Source organism: Poecilia formosa, unplaced genomic scaffold (genome assembly GCF_000485575.1).
Source record: "Poecilia formosa unplaced genomic scaffold, Poecilia_formosa-5.1.2 Scaffold811, whole genome shotgun sequence".
Lineage (NCBI taxonomy): Eukaryota > Metazoa > Chordata > Actinopteri > Cyprinodontiformes > Poeciliidae > Poecilia > Poecilia formosa.
In genome coordinates, this window is record NW_006800750.1 from 79,953 (window position 1) to 96,461 (window position 16,509).

A 16,509-nucleotide genomic window follows, 5' to 3' on the forward strand; every position below is an offset into this window, starting at 1 on the left:
AAAGCAAATCCTGATGTCCTCTATGGAGGACACACATAAACAGGTTATGTTTTATCCCAACAAATAATTAAACTGCTCTGAAAATCCACCTAACTATTCCTTAGATGTTCATTTACTAGAAGCAATCTGAATATTAAACTCACAAAGCTCATAATTAGAAAATAATATACTTACCTTTCTTCTTTCGATAAAATGTGCTCACAGGGATGGCAGCCATTGTGAAGAATCAGAAAGAAAATTCCAGAAAAGCCCCACCCCCACACATGTCATATCATTGGAAAGCCCAGGATGTCCTCTCTAAGGACCAACAGGATTTAACACAGTGGCATGTATAGTTTCAGAGTTATGAACAAAAAACCTATGTACTCCACAGAGGACAAAAATGCATTGCTGGGTCTCAGGAGGTTATGGTAATGACGTGTCTGACAAATATAGCCGAGTTCGTGCTAAGCTATGACGATCTGACAGCATATGTTGACCTGACAGAACACTGCCTCTCTGGCTGCAATGTGCGCCGAAACAGGTGTAACAGATTTTCACAGGGTAACAGAATTTTGAATGAGACTTACTTTGAATCAAGGTCGTAACGTAACGTGGCGTTTAGGAACTATTCCAGGCTTATTATTTACATCAGCAGCAGACATGACATTAGATAGACTAAGGCTTATATTTTTACCATAGTAAAAAGCTATATTTTAAAAAACTCCCAGTCATAATGTCTTTATAAAATCTACATTTTAAAAAAACTTACCTCGACGGAAATAGCTTCCTGCACTCGGTCAATGAACAGAATATCCTTGAAAGCTGTTCGGTTGGAATTCTGGTGTTCGGAAGGCTGTTTGAAAACTCTGAGCTCAGCAAGTTAACTCAAAGTGGGTCTGTGAAAGACTGATTCAATTCACAACGGGCAGAATGTTAGAGAAGCCAATCAACCAATGGGTTTAAAGGATAACGACATAAATGTAATTCAACCAATCGAGGTTTGCAACGAACCTGGCTACGTATGACGTGGGACGTTTACGTATTACGCATTGGTTCTTCTTCTTCTAGTTGAATTTTATTTGCAGTTGGCAAGAAACGTTAGGTAAGCATTACCGCCACCAACTGGTAAGGAGTGTGGACCACATGACATTAAAAAAAACAACTATATCCTATTAAACAACTTACACTGTTTTAAAAAATTAAATAGGGCCTCATATCCTCTACTTCCTGAATCTTTTTGTAATAAATCAATGATATCAAATTTCATTTTCATGCTACTAAGGTTTCTAATTAACTTATTTCTTTGCATCAAATAATTCCTACAACTCAAAATAACATGTTCCACTGTCTCATCGTCCCCGCATTCACATTTCCCTGTCTAATGGTTCCCTATCAGAAATAATTATCTCTTCTCTCCTGATTCTTTCTGTTCTTCTCATTTGACCAATATTCTTTTGAATTTTATATAACCACCTTCCTTTCTTTTCTTCTTCCCTTAACTTTTGCCACCTCTCCCTTGTTTTTTGTTTGATTATACCCTTTATTTCTGTTATACTAAAACTTACATTAATATCTATACTCACCCTGTTAGTACTCTCTTTGGCTATTCTGTCTGCCATTTCATTACCCTTAATCCTGTGATGTGCTGGAACCCAAACAAAATTTACTTAGCCCCATCATATTGATTCTTTAAAGTGTTTGTTGTATTTTAATTAATATATTTGGTCTACTATCTGATTTATTATTTTGCAAACTGAATAACGAAGAACTAGAATCTGAGCAAATGATTAATTTTAATGGTCTGCCCTCTTCCACCCACTGAACTGCTAAAAACAAAGCAAGCATTTCTTCTGTATACACTTAAACTCCATCACTAATCCTTTTTCCTACTTTAATTTGAAGCTGTGGCACAATAAATCCCTACCTTGTTAGCTGTATTCTTTGATTCATCAGTGTAGATTTGTATATAGTTATAATATCCATTTAAGTATTCTTGTATCATATGTCTATTCATAATGTGAAATTTATCTTTGTTCTTTTCTAAAAAAGAAAAATCAACCTCAGCATCAGGAAGTATCCAAGGTGGAACTGCAGATAATGGAACTGCCTGACATATATCTAACTGATTTAAATTAATTTCATTAACTTTAGAGTTTATTATCCATCCAAAGCTCTTTAATTGTTTCTTTTCCTTTTCCCAGCCATGTTTAAGCACCTCTAATGTTGGATGATCAGTTCTTTGTCCCTGTAAATTTGAACAATAATTTAAGGATAATTGATCCCTTCTAAGTTTACGAGGCATTTCTCCCATTTCAACTTGTAATGGTGCTGTTGAAGATGTTTTAAAAGCAACGGTACATAGTCTTAAAGCCTGATGTTGGATAATATTGAACTTATGGAGGTTTGATTCTGCTGCTGAATTGTAAACTGTACATCCATAATCCAAAACTGACCTAATGAACCCAGTATAAATTTCTTTTAATGATTTTCTATCAGCTCACCACTCTGTTCCAACTAAACACCTCATTATATTTAATACTTTCCAACATTTATCTATTATTTTCTTAATATGCACTCCCCATGTCATTCTTTCATCAAACCACATTCCAAGAAACTTAAATTTTTTAACTCTTTCTAAATCCTGTCCATATAATTTGAATTTAGTTTTTCCATCAACTCTTTACCTTGTAAAAAACATTACTTTAGTTTTATCTACAGAAAGTTTAAAACCCCATTTATATGACCATTTTTCTACAGCTAAAATTCCTCCCTGAAGCAGACTTAGACTTGAAAAAAATTTGCTTTTCTTGAAAACATTTGAAAATGTTTTTCAACTACTTCTGAATAAATTTTTAATATATAGCCTAAATGAAAAATTATGTTTAAGCCCCTCTGTGCTGGCATTAATCTGTCCAAACAATTGCCTGCAGAATGTTTTATGGCAAGCCAATTTAGCATAAATTTCATTTAGTAGAACTATTCGTAATTACATTCGAATAGTTAGACTAGATATCTACTCTGATTTAATGTTAATGATGAAAATAAAAACAGATATCTAAAATGCATTTTGACTAGAAAAATATAAACTTTTCTTTAAAACATCTGAAACTACTTATAGCTATTTCTAATTACATTTTTAATATCTAAATCAAAAAATATATTTAAGTCTATCTGTTTGTCATAAAGATTTTCAAATAGTTACCTGCAGAATGTTGTTTTATGGCAAACAACTTTAAAATAAATGAGATTTTCTTTAACTATCTGGAATTCTTGATTTCTACAAATTTAGATTCTAGAAAAGAAGTACATTACTATTCAGAAAAGTTAAGATATTTGAATTTACATTATAACTAGTAAAAATAATAATTTAAGAATTCTTAAATTTCATTCTTATGAATTCATAATAATTTAAAAATATCTGAAATGATAACACATCTATCATGTTACAAGAGAAATATCCATTACTATAACTTAAAATATCTCAAACGTAATTATGAATACTAAAAATTATATTTCTACATATCAGAATTAAGAATTGCATATAATCCCCTATGTGCTGCAATTTAGATGGCAGCACATAGATGTGTATATTGGATGTAATCTTTCTGTCTCATCTCTTACTCTCACCTGCTGCAAATGTTACTACACCGTAATCCTGATCCCTCTCTGTCTTCAAGCTCCTTGCTGTAATCCATTCTGATCTTGGTTCTTGGATGGTTCAGACCATTCTTTAGCCATTGTCCATGTTGTGCAACAGTAAAAATCGAAAGTAAGAAAATAACTAAAATCTTACTTTACAACTAAGCTGTGTCAAAACCAACAGAGTTGTATCTAAATTTTGTCTGCTAATCTTCTACTTAGTCCTTCCCTTAAACTTTAACTGAACTTCACACAAGACTACTTTTACTACAAGAAGGGTCTTCTTGTTTTATCATGTTAGAAAAATGTTAAATTAATCCATTAACAAAGTTCAAACTCACCTTTAATAACACAGTCAAAAAACTCAGAACAAAATAACTTTATAAATGTAAAAAAACGAAAGAAAAGACATGAACTTAAAAAAAAACTAGTTTTCATCAGCCCAGGACATGTTTTCTTCTTCATCCCTGTTTTCTGGCTCCCCATCCGTCTGGCTGATGGCATCTTTTTTTTCTGAAAGATTTTAACATAAAAAAAGAATGTAAAAACACATATAGAATTTCAAACTGAATATAGTCAAATAAATAAATTCTTAGGACAACCCACACCATGAACAATAAAACAACTAAGACAGGGGTATTCAAGAAAACTGTGAGGAGGTCCAGTTCAAAGAAATTTCCTCAAGCAGAAGTCCGCAATATCGTCTATTTGCAGTATGACAATATCGGAATACATGGTGTTAAAAAAAATAATAATACAGGTTAAAATAATTTCAAAGAAGTTTATTAGCACTGAAACACAGGATAACATTGTGTGGCTGCAGTTTAAATTAAAAATAACTAAATTATGTATTCAAAAATAAAGAAAGTGCTTAAGAAAAAATAGCAGCTCCAGTTTCCTTTTGATTGAACAATCTCAATATTTCTGCTCAACAAAACAACTCTCAAAACACCTGAACTATTTCTCTTACAGATTTCTCTTACATCTGTCTTCCCCCAATTTCCCTTGCTCAGTGTGAGAATTGAGCTTTGGCTTGCCCTGCCAACATTTTAAATCTGGGTTGAAGGAGGTCAGGGCCATTCTCATGCACATGTGCAGATGCTCATTGGTGAGCTTGGAACGATATTTTGTTTTTATTATGCTGACGGGTATTTTCTCTATTTTGTCATAGAGCTCATCTTTTTCTTTACCATCAAGTAACGCCTCTGCTATTTCAGTCATGCACTCTTTGACAATACTTGCATCTGTAAAGGGCTTTTTGTGTTTCCCTAAAACCCAAGCAACACGGAGGGAACATTCATTAGCACGCTATTGTGCGCTGAAAGCACGGCTTAATACCCTGGTGGACTGATCATATTGGGCAGTGAGACTTCGAATTTTCTGCGTCCGGAGTTCGGACTTAGGGGGGTATGATTGGTCAAATGCTTTGTGCTTAGTCTCATAGTGACGCTTGACATTGGCACTTTTAATAAGTCCCACGGTTTCGGAGCATATGAGGCACACTGGTTTCGTGCTCGCGGGTGGAAGAATGAACATGTATGCATCAGTCCATTCCGTGTTGAACGCTCGATTTTCGGCATCTACTTTTCTCTTTTTAGAAAGCGCCATAGTGCTTGCACCTCTTCTGACTGTAATTCACGCCCTGTCTTCCTGTATCACCTCCCTGCGTTTCTCGCTTCAATCGCTTTTCGCTCGCCTTTCACCTCCTCTTCCTTATATCACACTGCATGGATGTCTGTGCCTGGCTACAAACCTCTGCTTCGGTTTGTTCATACAACTCGCTCTGAGTTCAAGCTGGCGATTTGATTCGCTAGTTGAACCACGTGGTTAGTATGACTCGCACGCGATAGGTTTGTAGCTTCCAATCCTTGCTCAGTGCAGTGCTGGTAAAAGCACTTGTGTCAGATAGGGAAAAAAATAAATGCTCCGGTTTAAAATTAATTCTCCCGTCAAAATTAACAAATATTTTAACAATTTATTCCGGGTCCGGATGGGATGGCATATGGGTCCGTATCCAGACCGAGGTCTGTTGGTTGCGGACCACGGAACTAAGAGATACTGATACATTGTGTATAAAATACATTGACTTCCTTTAATTCATTCATTATCTTACACCTTTATCACATTACCATAAGGAAAATCTATCTGTAGCAGCAAATTATGAATAGGCGCAGTATACCCTGGACAAGTCTGTTGCAGTTCATGAAAGAAAGTAAAAAAATATATAAATGCCAAAGTAAAATTTTACAAAACCAAAATAACCTGACTGCAAGAGGAACCTGGAGCAGGGCTTCATGTCTTAAATCAAAAAACGTGTACTGTTTGGACTAAAACATTGCTCCTCAAGCTGCACCTTCTGCTTACTTGCAAAAAAAATTCTGCTTGCTTTAAAACAAAACAGCAAAATCACCTGATAACCTCTCAGTGAATGAAAAACAAGTATACTGGGTGCATGTTTCCTTCTCAATAAGTGAATGTGGCTACTTTGAATTTTAGCAACCTGCATCACTCAATAGATGTAGGAAGAAAAAATAGCTTCTGCTCTCTGCTGCATGTTAAACTAAAAACCCTAGCATTTAGTGCCCTAGCATTTAGTTTAACAACTACACTAAACTAAACTAAACCCAACAAAATGCTTGGGCATTTAGTTTAACATGCAAAAGAGAGCAGAACTATTGCTTCTTCTTACATTGATTGAGTGGTGCAAGTTGCTAAAATTCAAATTATCCACATTCTCCAATTAACAGTTTAACATCAATTGACAGCTTAACATCAGTTGCTACTGATTGTTAACACAAATCTAATAAACTCTGTTACAACATAGTCATAATATAATATAAAGCCAACCTGAAACTCTATGCTCTTCATTTATGGAAATAAAGAGACAGGTAAACACACTAGAAGGAAACAAACACAAGTACACAACACTTGCACCTTTTTTCTAAAGGCAAGAAGAGGATATTTTGATGATGAGCATAGAGTTCTGCAAGAATACACAAAAAAAGTTTGGAAGACAAACATTACATATTATAAAAACAAAACACATATAATCCTGCTTTCAAATTGAAAATATGGCTCNATTTCTTCTCATATTCTTTCTATTTAATCTAACCACGCTTGTGCAATTTTCCACCAAAGCACCTACTGGTGTATTTGCTGTGAAGCACAATTCCAAGAATATTGACTTAGAAGTGCTGAATACCAAAGCATGCCACATTTACAGGTTTTTGTCAATAAAAAGCGTATGCATGTCCCTTTCTTTCAACCTCACAATTATGCATCACAAGGACACCAATGATAACATTATCTCTTGCCCCTGTTCTCCCCACATTGCCCCATCACTCTTTTCTGTTACCTTGTTCATTTGTTAAACTGCTGCATGTGAACAGGGCCTACATCCATCACAAAGTAATGACATTATGTACTTAACTTTTTTTCCTGCAGTGATAAAATGAAAAATGGAGTCTTGGAAAGAGGAAAAAATGCACATACCCAAGCTGTGCATTGTGAAACAATTTCATATGGTCTGTTTGTTCTCCAGGGTCAGGCTACCCGTATGTTCTGGAGGCCCCAGCCCAGGATTTTATCTCTGGTAAACAAACAACAAAATGCAATACCCCCAGGCTGCCTTCATCAACTAAAATCAAACCCTCAATTTCACCTCTCCATTACTGCAGCTGCAGTTCTACTTCGTCGATAATATGTACTAAATGGTCATTATGCGTTTCTGCACTGCTATAATGCTTTCAAACAGTTTCCAGTGCTTTGTGACGTCTTAATCCCCCCCACCATTAATAACAGAAAAAGCTCTGCAGACTCAAACTCCAGTGATTGTCTCAGAGTAATAAAGTTTCAAAACAGCTTTGTGAAACACACAACATTATACACTTACAACTTCTGGCTTCTTATTAATAAACAACCAACAGAAAAATACCCCAGTGTGCTTAACATTGCTATTTTGCTGTGTCAGTAAAGACTAATCAGCCTGGCCTTATTACTGCTCGCCTCCAGCCCTAATGTGTAGTCAGAAACAATATCTTGATATAGATGTGTGTGTTTGTGCATTTGTTTTTATTACCATGGGGGTCCCGAGCATGGGAGCACACCAACATAGAGGGGCCCGGTTGTGTTGTGGGGCCCAAAATGCTGTACCCCACATGGGAAACCACTCTAAAGCAGCGTGGGATGCTCTCCTAACATGCCTCATGCTTTTTTTTTCCCACTTGGCCCACTTGGTAGTAAAAACTAGAAAAGTGGGGACCCCCTGCTGATTGAAGATGGTACTGCAAGTATATACACTGCAGGAAGTGTGTGTCTTTTACAGGAAGTGTGTGAGGACCCCTCACACACGTTTTGACTAAGATTCCCTGATATATATAAGCTATAACCTGAAGTTTCAGGAAGTGTTTTTTTTTTTTATAATTAATGGTGTAAAACATTATAGCAGCTCATTAATGTCTCTGTGTGTGTGTGTGTGTGTGTGTGTGTGTGTGTTTGTAATGCCTTGTGGGGACCATTTTCCTGACGCATATGATGTTGTGGGGACCCACTGCTCCTTGTGGGGACCGAAGCCTGGTCCCCACAATGGGAAACGCTGTTTTTGGGTCAGGGGTTAGATTTAGGACTAAGGTGTGAATTGAGTTTTGGTTGGGGTTAGGTATGTAATAGATAGGGTTAGGGTTAGGATAAGGGTAAGTTTTAGGCTATAGAAATGAATGGAAGTCGATGGAAAGTCCCCACAAAGATAGACATGCAAACGTGTGCATGTGATTGTCTGTGTATAAAAAAGGGGAACTGAATACATAGTGCTAGGCTATGCAGTAAACTAAGTGTCAATGGCTTGTTACTGCAGTCTTTGTGAAATTGGTCGTTCTCCATTAATAATATATATTTTTTTACATTTTGTTTCATTATAGCCACAAACCTCAATGTATTTCATTGGAATTTAAGTATAAGATTAACACAAAGTAGCACATTTTTATGAAGAGGAAGCTGTCTAAAACCTCAGACTGTGACTGTGTTTTCAGCCTAACTGAGTAGTACCTTTTGCTAAATCAGCTTTCTAGAGAAAACCAGCAGAATGTTTGCTGAACTATGTCTCAATCAGCTTTGCAGGTCTTGAGGCAAATTTTTGCTCATCCTTCTTTGAAAAAAATAATTATAATAACTGGACCTCAGTCAAATTGAAATCTTCATATTGAATATTTGAAAACTGTGCACATCAGTTTTCAAATCTTGTTCAGATTCTCAATTGTGTTTTAAATTGAACCTAATTGAGGTCCAGTTTAAAACATAATTTTTAAACTGGAGGCATTCTAATTCAGCAACATAACCCTGGATGTAAGTTTTGGGCTATTGTTTTGCTGGTGGGTGAACCTCTGGGGTTTGTGGTTTTACCTTCCCAAGGTTTGAGCAATTCCTGTTTCAGCACAGTTTGATAAAAGGAACTGATAGTTGGCATGTTGCAGGAGAACTTGATATCATGCTGACGAGATAATTAAGCCATTGCTTAATTCAAGACCAGAAGAATAATACATTTCTTGCTCTGATTCCCAATCCAACCTTTTTTAGTTTTGCAGCTCTTTTAGTTTGAACTGCTTCTTTTTTTACTTGCACTTGGTTAATTTAAAATCTGATGCAACTCAGATGGGACACTGTTTGTAAAAATCCTGAAAATAATTTGACAACTTATGAAAAATCTTTAACTTGTGTGTGTGTGTGTGTGTGTGTGCGCGCGCGCGTTTGTTTGTAATGCCTTGTGGGGACCATTTTCCTGACGCATATTATGTTGTGGGGACCCACTGCTCCTTGTGGGTACCGAAGCTCGGTCCCCACAATGGGATACGCTGTTTTTGGGTCAGGGGTTAGATTTAGGACTAAGGTGTGAATTGAGTTTTGGTTAGGGTTAGGTATGTAATAGATGGGGTTAGGATAAGGGTAAGTTTTAGGCTATAGAAATGAATGCAAGTCGATGGAAAGTCCCCACAAAGATGGACATGCAAACGTGTGCATGTGATTGTCTGTGTATAAAAAAGGGGAACTGAATACATAGTGCTAGGCTATGCAGTAAACTAAGTGTCATTGGCTTGTTACTGCCGTCTTTGTGAAATTGGTCGTTCTCCATTAATAATATATATATTTTTTTACATTTTGTTTCATTATAGCCACAAACCTCAATGTATTTTATTGGAATTTAAATATCAGACTAACACAAAGTAGCACATTTTTATGAAGTGGAAGCTGTCTAAAACCTCAGATTGTGCCTGTGTTTTCAGCCTAACTGAGTCAGAACCTTTTGCTAAATTAGCTTTCTAGAGAAAACCAGCTGAATGTTTGCTGGAGTATGTCTCAATCAGCTTTGCAGGTCTTGAGGCAACTTTTTGCTCTTCCTTCTTTGAAAAAAAAATAATAATAATAACTTGACCTCAGTCAGATTGAAATCTTCATATTGAAGATTTGAAAACTGTGCACATCAGTTTTCAAATCTTGTTCAGATTCTCAATTGGGTTTTAAATTGAACCTAATTGAGGTCCAGTTTAAAACATAATTTTTAAACTGGAGGCATTCTAATTCAGCATCATAACCCTGGATGTAAGTTTTGGGCCATTGTTTTGCTGGTGGGTGAACCTCTAGGGTTTGTGGTTTTACCTTCCAAAGGTTTGAGCAATTCCTGTTTCAGCACAGTTTGATAAAAGGAACTGATAGTTGGCATGTTGCAGGAGAACTTGATATCATGCTGACGAGATAATTAAGCCATTGCTTAATTCAAGACCAGAAGAATAATACATTTCTTGCTCTGATTCCCAATCCAAACTTTTTAGTTTTGCAGCTCTTTTATTTTGAACTGCTTCTTTTTTTTTACTTGCACTTGGTTAATTTAAAATCTGATGCAACTCAGATGGGACACTGTTTGTAAAAATCCTGAAAATAACATGACAACTTATGAAAAATCTTTAACGTGTGTGTGTGTGTGTGTGTGTGTGTGTGTGTGTGTGTGTGTGTGTGTGTGTACACCGATTGGCGCCAAGCATCAGTTTCAGTTGAATCCATCCTGTATCAGTCAGCATTGGCATTTAAAACTCAAATGATCCAAACAGTGGCGTTTGTCTATCTGTGCTCCTCCTGATCTAATTAAGCAGGTGGTTTTAAACACAGCGAGCCGTTTCTAATTGAATCTCTGCCTCATGCATGAAGCTCCATAATGAATGTGGAGCCACATAGACACGAAGAGGGAGCATGCCTCATTGGCATGACCGAGCAAAATTGGTGTATTAATGGTCAGCCTTTTAGGCCTTTTACACTCTTAGAAGGCTGTCACCTTGCATAATACATGAAGGGCTGATTTGAATAATTGGGTTTTCAGTGGAAGCAGTAATGAGGAATCTGCACCGGTAGTGTTGGTCTTCAGAGGTGTGTGTTCACTCTGCTTTTCTATTCTCCTCATTTTCACAGTAAAATCACAGCAGAATGGGACCAGTGTTGGTTTCCAAAATGGTTTTGTTCTGCCTAAAGGTCATGCAAACGCAGTCTGCTGTTGCAAAGACCTATTCTAGGTGTGCAGATGTTTACATGCCGCATTAAATCTGCACCCCACAACTTTATCTGAAATGCTCAGATAAATCATTAGCAATTGTTTGATTGGAGATGTTTCAGTCCAGCCATAGTTTTTTAATTTGAGAAAAAATATATAGACGGGAGTGACGTAGGCTGCTCTCTAGTGCAGTTCCCTAATGTCAGATAGAGGAGCTTGATGCATTGTGTATCCAAGGCAACCTAAATTAGTCTCAGCAGGTTTGTGGGCACTATGTCTCTTGGTGAGGAGAGATTGAGCAAGTGCACATGTAAGACTAAAAAAGGAAAAGAAGGAAGGAGTGCAAAAGGAAAGGAAAAACGGCGCAAAAGAGGAGTTAAAAGTTTCAAATAAGACCTGCAAGAGAAAGAGAGGGAGATGTGAGGCTTAGAAGCCAAATCAGAGGTTGAATGTGATTAAAAGATGGATGAAGGGATCGGGGGAGGATTCATGGGATGACTCTGGCAATAAGAGTCACTGGGAAGGAGCATGCTGCTTATTGCATGCCATGAAGAATAAAGGCAGCAACTAGTCTGTAGGACCGCTGTGATTCTGTGCCTGTGCGGAAAAGCCATCAAGGACTGTAAGCTAATGAATTTAAACATCCAAACAGCCCAAATTACACTTGATGTTGTAAAGGCACATATACACTCTGCCCAGAAGCACAAGGAAGTCATGCCTGCATCTGTGCATGCTGACACACACACACGCGCACATGCACACACACTATTCTTACATTGACTGGATGACAGAAGGGGTGTAGGAACACAGACGGCCCGTGGGTGAGATGACGCACAAGCCTGCACACATGCACTCACATAACACTTACAGCTTAATATACTCACGTACAAGGCCTGTTCCTCTGATCTGTCACAAAATTGGAGATGGAGTGATGGAAAGCACAGGCAAAACTCTGTGATAGTGGAAGTGTTTTTAACAGCTTTTGCCTCAGTTCACAGCTCATGGTGTTAATTGGAGAATGTGTGCATGTGGTTTTCTTTCCAATCCCTGCAGTATTTTCTCTTCACCTCATGCACCCCTTCAGCGGCTGTATTTTCCCTTCTCTGCCATCAGAATGACTGCATGCACAGGACCTTCAAATGTTTTTTATGCTGTTTTTTTATTAACCTCTGATTTACATTCAGAAAATAAAAAAACATTCCTCAAAAATCATTGATACATATCACAATGGGACGACCTAAGGTGCTTCAGTCCCATTTCCTTCAGCAAGTTCGGACCGCCACAAACGGTACTAGGGACAAAGAAGAGCTCTGGCGGAGTCCAATCTGCACTGGAACCACGTCCAACTTTCTAACAGAATATGGTCACGATTCTTAGTTTGGTTATGCAAGATCAAAATGGTCTTTTAAAAAATATAAAATATGTCTGGGTGGGAGCAACAGGCCTTCTTAAGACTTGTGGACTGGAGAACCAACAAACTAAAACTTCACAAAAGATACATTAAACAAAAACGCAGTGAAACTTTATTGCAGCATGATGCTGTGGGGAGGTTTTTCTGTACCTGGGAAAGTATTGAAGGCTTAACACTGCTATCCAGGGAGGAAATATGCATGATCAGCAGGTAACATCTGTCTGATGTGTACAAATTAATTCTTCATCAGTTCAGTACACAGCTGTTTTTAACACTCACAATGCAGGGACAGTTTGTCTTAGTTTTTGGGAATGTGCTTTTCAATATCGACTAATTCCTGGACTGAAACACGGCTCTGATCTGGGTAATGCCGCTCAGCTGACATGTTTTGTTGTCTTCCTGCAGTTTGCACAGTTCGCTGCCAAAAATTCCTGATCTCACGAGTTGGAGAGGACTGGATCTTCCTGATCCTGCTTGGACTGGTCATGGCCCTCGTCAGCTGGGTGGTAGACTTCTGCATCGCTATCTGCCTACAAGGTGAGGGAGGAGGCTTTTATCAGCAAAATGCTCTACTTGTCTTGTTAAACTTGAATGTCTGTGATCAATATGTTGAGGCTTGACAACCAATTTGAAAGACTTAGATTTTACTTTTTGCCTAATAGAGAACAATTTCAGGCCTGCCAACACAAGTCATCTTCACTTTGGAATATGTTGCAAGCCTCTTACTTTATTGCTGAGTAACAGGAGTAGTCTTAAGGATGAAGGAAATTAGTGTCTGGATCACTTTGAATAAGGCAGTCTCTCACCTGGATCAAAACTCATATCCATCATGGTTACGTGATGTGAAATAAAGAGTTTTTAGAATATTGTAGTTACTCTGGAGCCTTTTCAAAACCCAATGAAAGTTGATGCCCAGGGTAAGAAAGTACTGATAAATGTGATTGGACGTATCTTGTTGGGATACTGCATCATAGGATAAGTTCATAAAAGATAAACCGGCATAAATTAGGAGAAGTCAAAGGTAAGTGTCTTTACCTATGTATGTTTCAACAGCACAGAAGTGGATGTATGGTGGTCTGGACAGTAACGTGTTCCTACAGTACCTGGCCTGGGTCACCTACCCTGTGGTCCTTATCACCTTCTCTGCCGGCTTCACACAGATCCTCGCTCCCCAGGCTGTTGGTATGACACACACACTGACGGACACACAAACAAGACAGGACGGCTGTTCAGGCCTTTCAAAACAGAAACACACAATGCATTTATTTACCACTATTTGAAGGTGTAGCTTTTCTTCTTATTACATTTATATTTGACCAAAACGTCACAAGTCAATCAGTTTTAAGACTTTGAAACATTTCCAGTCATGATGAATTTTTTTTTAAACCAAGAACTTTGTGTAGAAGCTGGATTGTATTGTTAGTTTTCTGTCATTTACAGAGAGAGTAAAAGACAAAAACACCTCCACTAACATTTGGATAGATGTCCCTTAGGAAGTTGGATCATTGAGCATTATGTTGCCATCAACTAGCAACCATTTGAGACTCTTATTAGAAATGGCAAATCCCATGAGTCCTCATCTTTTCAGACTAGAATTAATGGATGTCTTAGATTATGCTCCTTTTGAAACATCCATGAATTTGGAATTAGCCTTCAGTCATTGTTTCCTCAGCTCTGAACAGTGCAGCAGTACCACTGGCAATGATGCTGTCCCTCAGCATAATTCTGCCCCCTCCTTGTTGTTAGAAGTATTTTTTGTAGTTGCAGATGCATCCTTTGCAGCAAGTGATCACACATAGCACTAGAAAAATGCTAAGTTTAATTAAAACGGAATTGAATTATTTATTTCTTAGCATATTTTAATGTTTTCTGATATTGAATGAAAGGGCTTCAGTAGTTAAATGAAAAATTTGCAGAATGTGGCAATTATTTTTAGATGATTCATTGTCAGAATAATTGTTGAAACAATCAATTACTAATATGATTGTTAGCTGCAGCCTAAAGACAGTTTTTTTTTTAATGAAACGCAAGTCTTTTTAAAATAAATCTGATTTTTTGTTGTGTATTAATGAATGCATTGTTAAAATGCATTATTGAGCTTTTCTTTAACATTAATATTCACGATGACGGAACTGGAAACCTCTGACCAGAAAGTAAAAACCTTCTCTTAGTAAACCTCACATTCCTTCCCTAGATAGCCCTCTCCGTTTCTCTACAAGTTTGGAAAAGAACTGTAAATCTCCCACTAGTGTCCTGAATACATCAGTACTTCCTGGCATTCAGGTTTGGTTTATTTGAATGCAGCGCAGCACAGTATGTAAGTACACTCCGGTGGGTAAGGAGCAGACTTCACTGTCACTAACGGAGGCTAAACTAATGGGTGCACTCCTAAAAGTCTGAAGGCTTGAATCAGCTCTGACTGAAATGTCAGCTGCTCATCACTCGTCTTCTGTCCTGCAGGTTCAGGCATTCCTGAGATGAAGACCATCCTGCGAGGGGTGGTGCTGAAGGAATACCTCACTTTCAAAACGTTTGTGGCCAAAGTCATCGGTCTCACCTGCGCCCTGGGAAGTGGCATGCCTCTGGGCAAGGAGGTAGCACGCACACACGTGACTGTGATTCGAACACAAACAGGCCAATCCAATGAACAATGTAGGGACAGCACACACTGACCCACACTGCACAAGCTGGCAACTTTGCGAATCACTGACTCACTCGTTGCAGTGCACGACTTGTAGGTCTAAAGGCCGCTCTTACTCATGTTGAGGAAGCTGCATAGTTATTCAAAATTATTCATATGTGCAGTTATGGTTTTGCATTTTCATTTAATTCCCTCAAATGTTGCAGCCTGTATGTTATTTTTAACACAATCACTGATCCTTAATGGCAAAAGAGAAAACGCAGCCTGACATTTGGTGTTTGAGGTGGACATTCATCAAGAATTTTGCTCAGAACTTTTAAACTGAGATTTTTCAAGAAAAGTTTAACAATTTTCAAATTTCTCTAATCATATTAGTCGGAGTTTAGGTATAGTGCAGTAAGTGAAATCTGGAGCAAAGAACTGGGAGGAAATAAACCCTTTCCAGTTTACGTGGAGTGTCTTTTAATCTGATGAGAAGAAATGATTTATTTTCTTGGAAGATGTGTTGTTTATATTAGCTGAGTAGATTTTAATGTAGTCTATTGTTTTTCAAAAAGTATTTTAAGCAGGGATTTTCAGGAATACACATCTCCACTGTTAAAAAATGCCTTATCAGAAATCTTTATTCCATCATGTAAAGACAAATATTAAATCTTTCTATCTTCATCAGGACTGTGCATTGACTTCCATTCATTTCTATGAATCACCCTAAACCTGAAATCAATTTACACCTTAGTCCTAAACCTACTCTGTAACCCAGCAACACCTGTTCGCTTTAATCACTTATGACTGGTACAGTGCTCAACTGTGTGCAATATCAAATTCACCATGTATAACAACTTGCCTATCTGTCACCATGTGCAATATGACTTGCATTACTATTTCATTTATTATTTACTTATCTGCCTACCTTAACATATACACCTGGAATTTACTTATTTTTTATACTTCATACATTACTGTTTCAGTATTTCTATATTCACTTGTATTTTTTGTATATATAGATTTTTATATTGGTTCTGCTCTGTCCTCTGTACTGCTGTAACAATGTAAATTTCCCCACTGCGGGATTAATAAAGGAATATCTTATCTTATCTTATCTTATCTTATCTTATCTTATCTTATCTTATGAGGCCCCATAATAAGTAGTGGGTCCTCACAATGTAGTATTTGTTGGAAAAAATGGGCCTTACAAGGTGAGAAATGCTAAAACACACATGTACACAGAAACCCCTGAGGGTCTTTTGCTTACGCACCACTGCAGCAGCATCTGTAGTTTTGATTCAGCACGGATCTCTTCCTCCT

At 37.5% G+C, this 16,509-nt stretch overlaps 1 protein-coding gene and 1 long non-coding RNA gene across 2 annotated transcripts in view; one reads left to right on the plus strand and one right to left on the minus strand.

The window, feature by feature from the left end:
- Positions 1–580, minus strand: part of LOC107834867 (uncharacterized) — a 7,223-nt gene extending 6,643 nt beyond the window's left edge. The window contains exon 1 of the long non-coding RNA XR_001660693.1: positions 570–580. This is a non-coding gene — a long non-coding RNA (uncharacterized LOC107834867). The remainder of the gene's footprint in view (positions 1–569) is intronic.
- Positions 1–16,509, plus strand: part of LOC103131684 (chloride channel protein 2-like) — a gene marked incomplete at its 3' end in the record, with an annotated part of 85,497 nt that overhangs the window by 53,007 nt on the left and 15,981 nt on the right. Inside the window, exons 3-6 of the mRNA XM_016666834.1 lie at positions 7,163–7,213; positions 12,969–13,100; positions 13,617–13,745; positions 15,024–15,178. Of these exons, the coding sequence (XP_016522320.1) occupies positions 7,163–7,213; positions 12,969–13,100; positions 13,617–13,745; positions 15,024–15,178 (467 nt within the window). The remainder of the gene's footprint in view (positions 1–7,162; positions 7,214–12,968; positions 13,101–13,616; positions 13,746–15,023; positions 15,179–16,509) is intronic.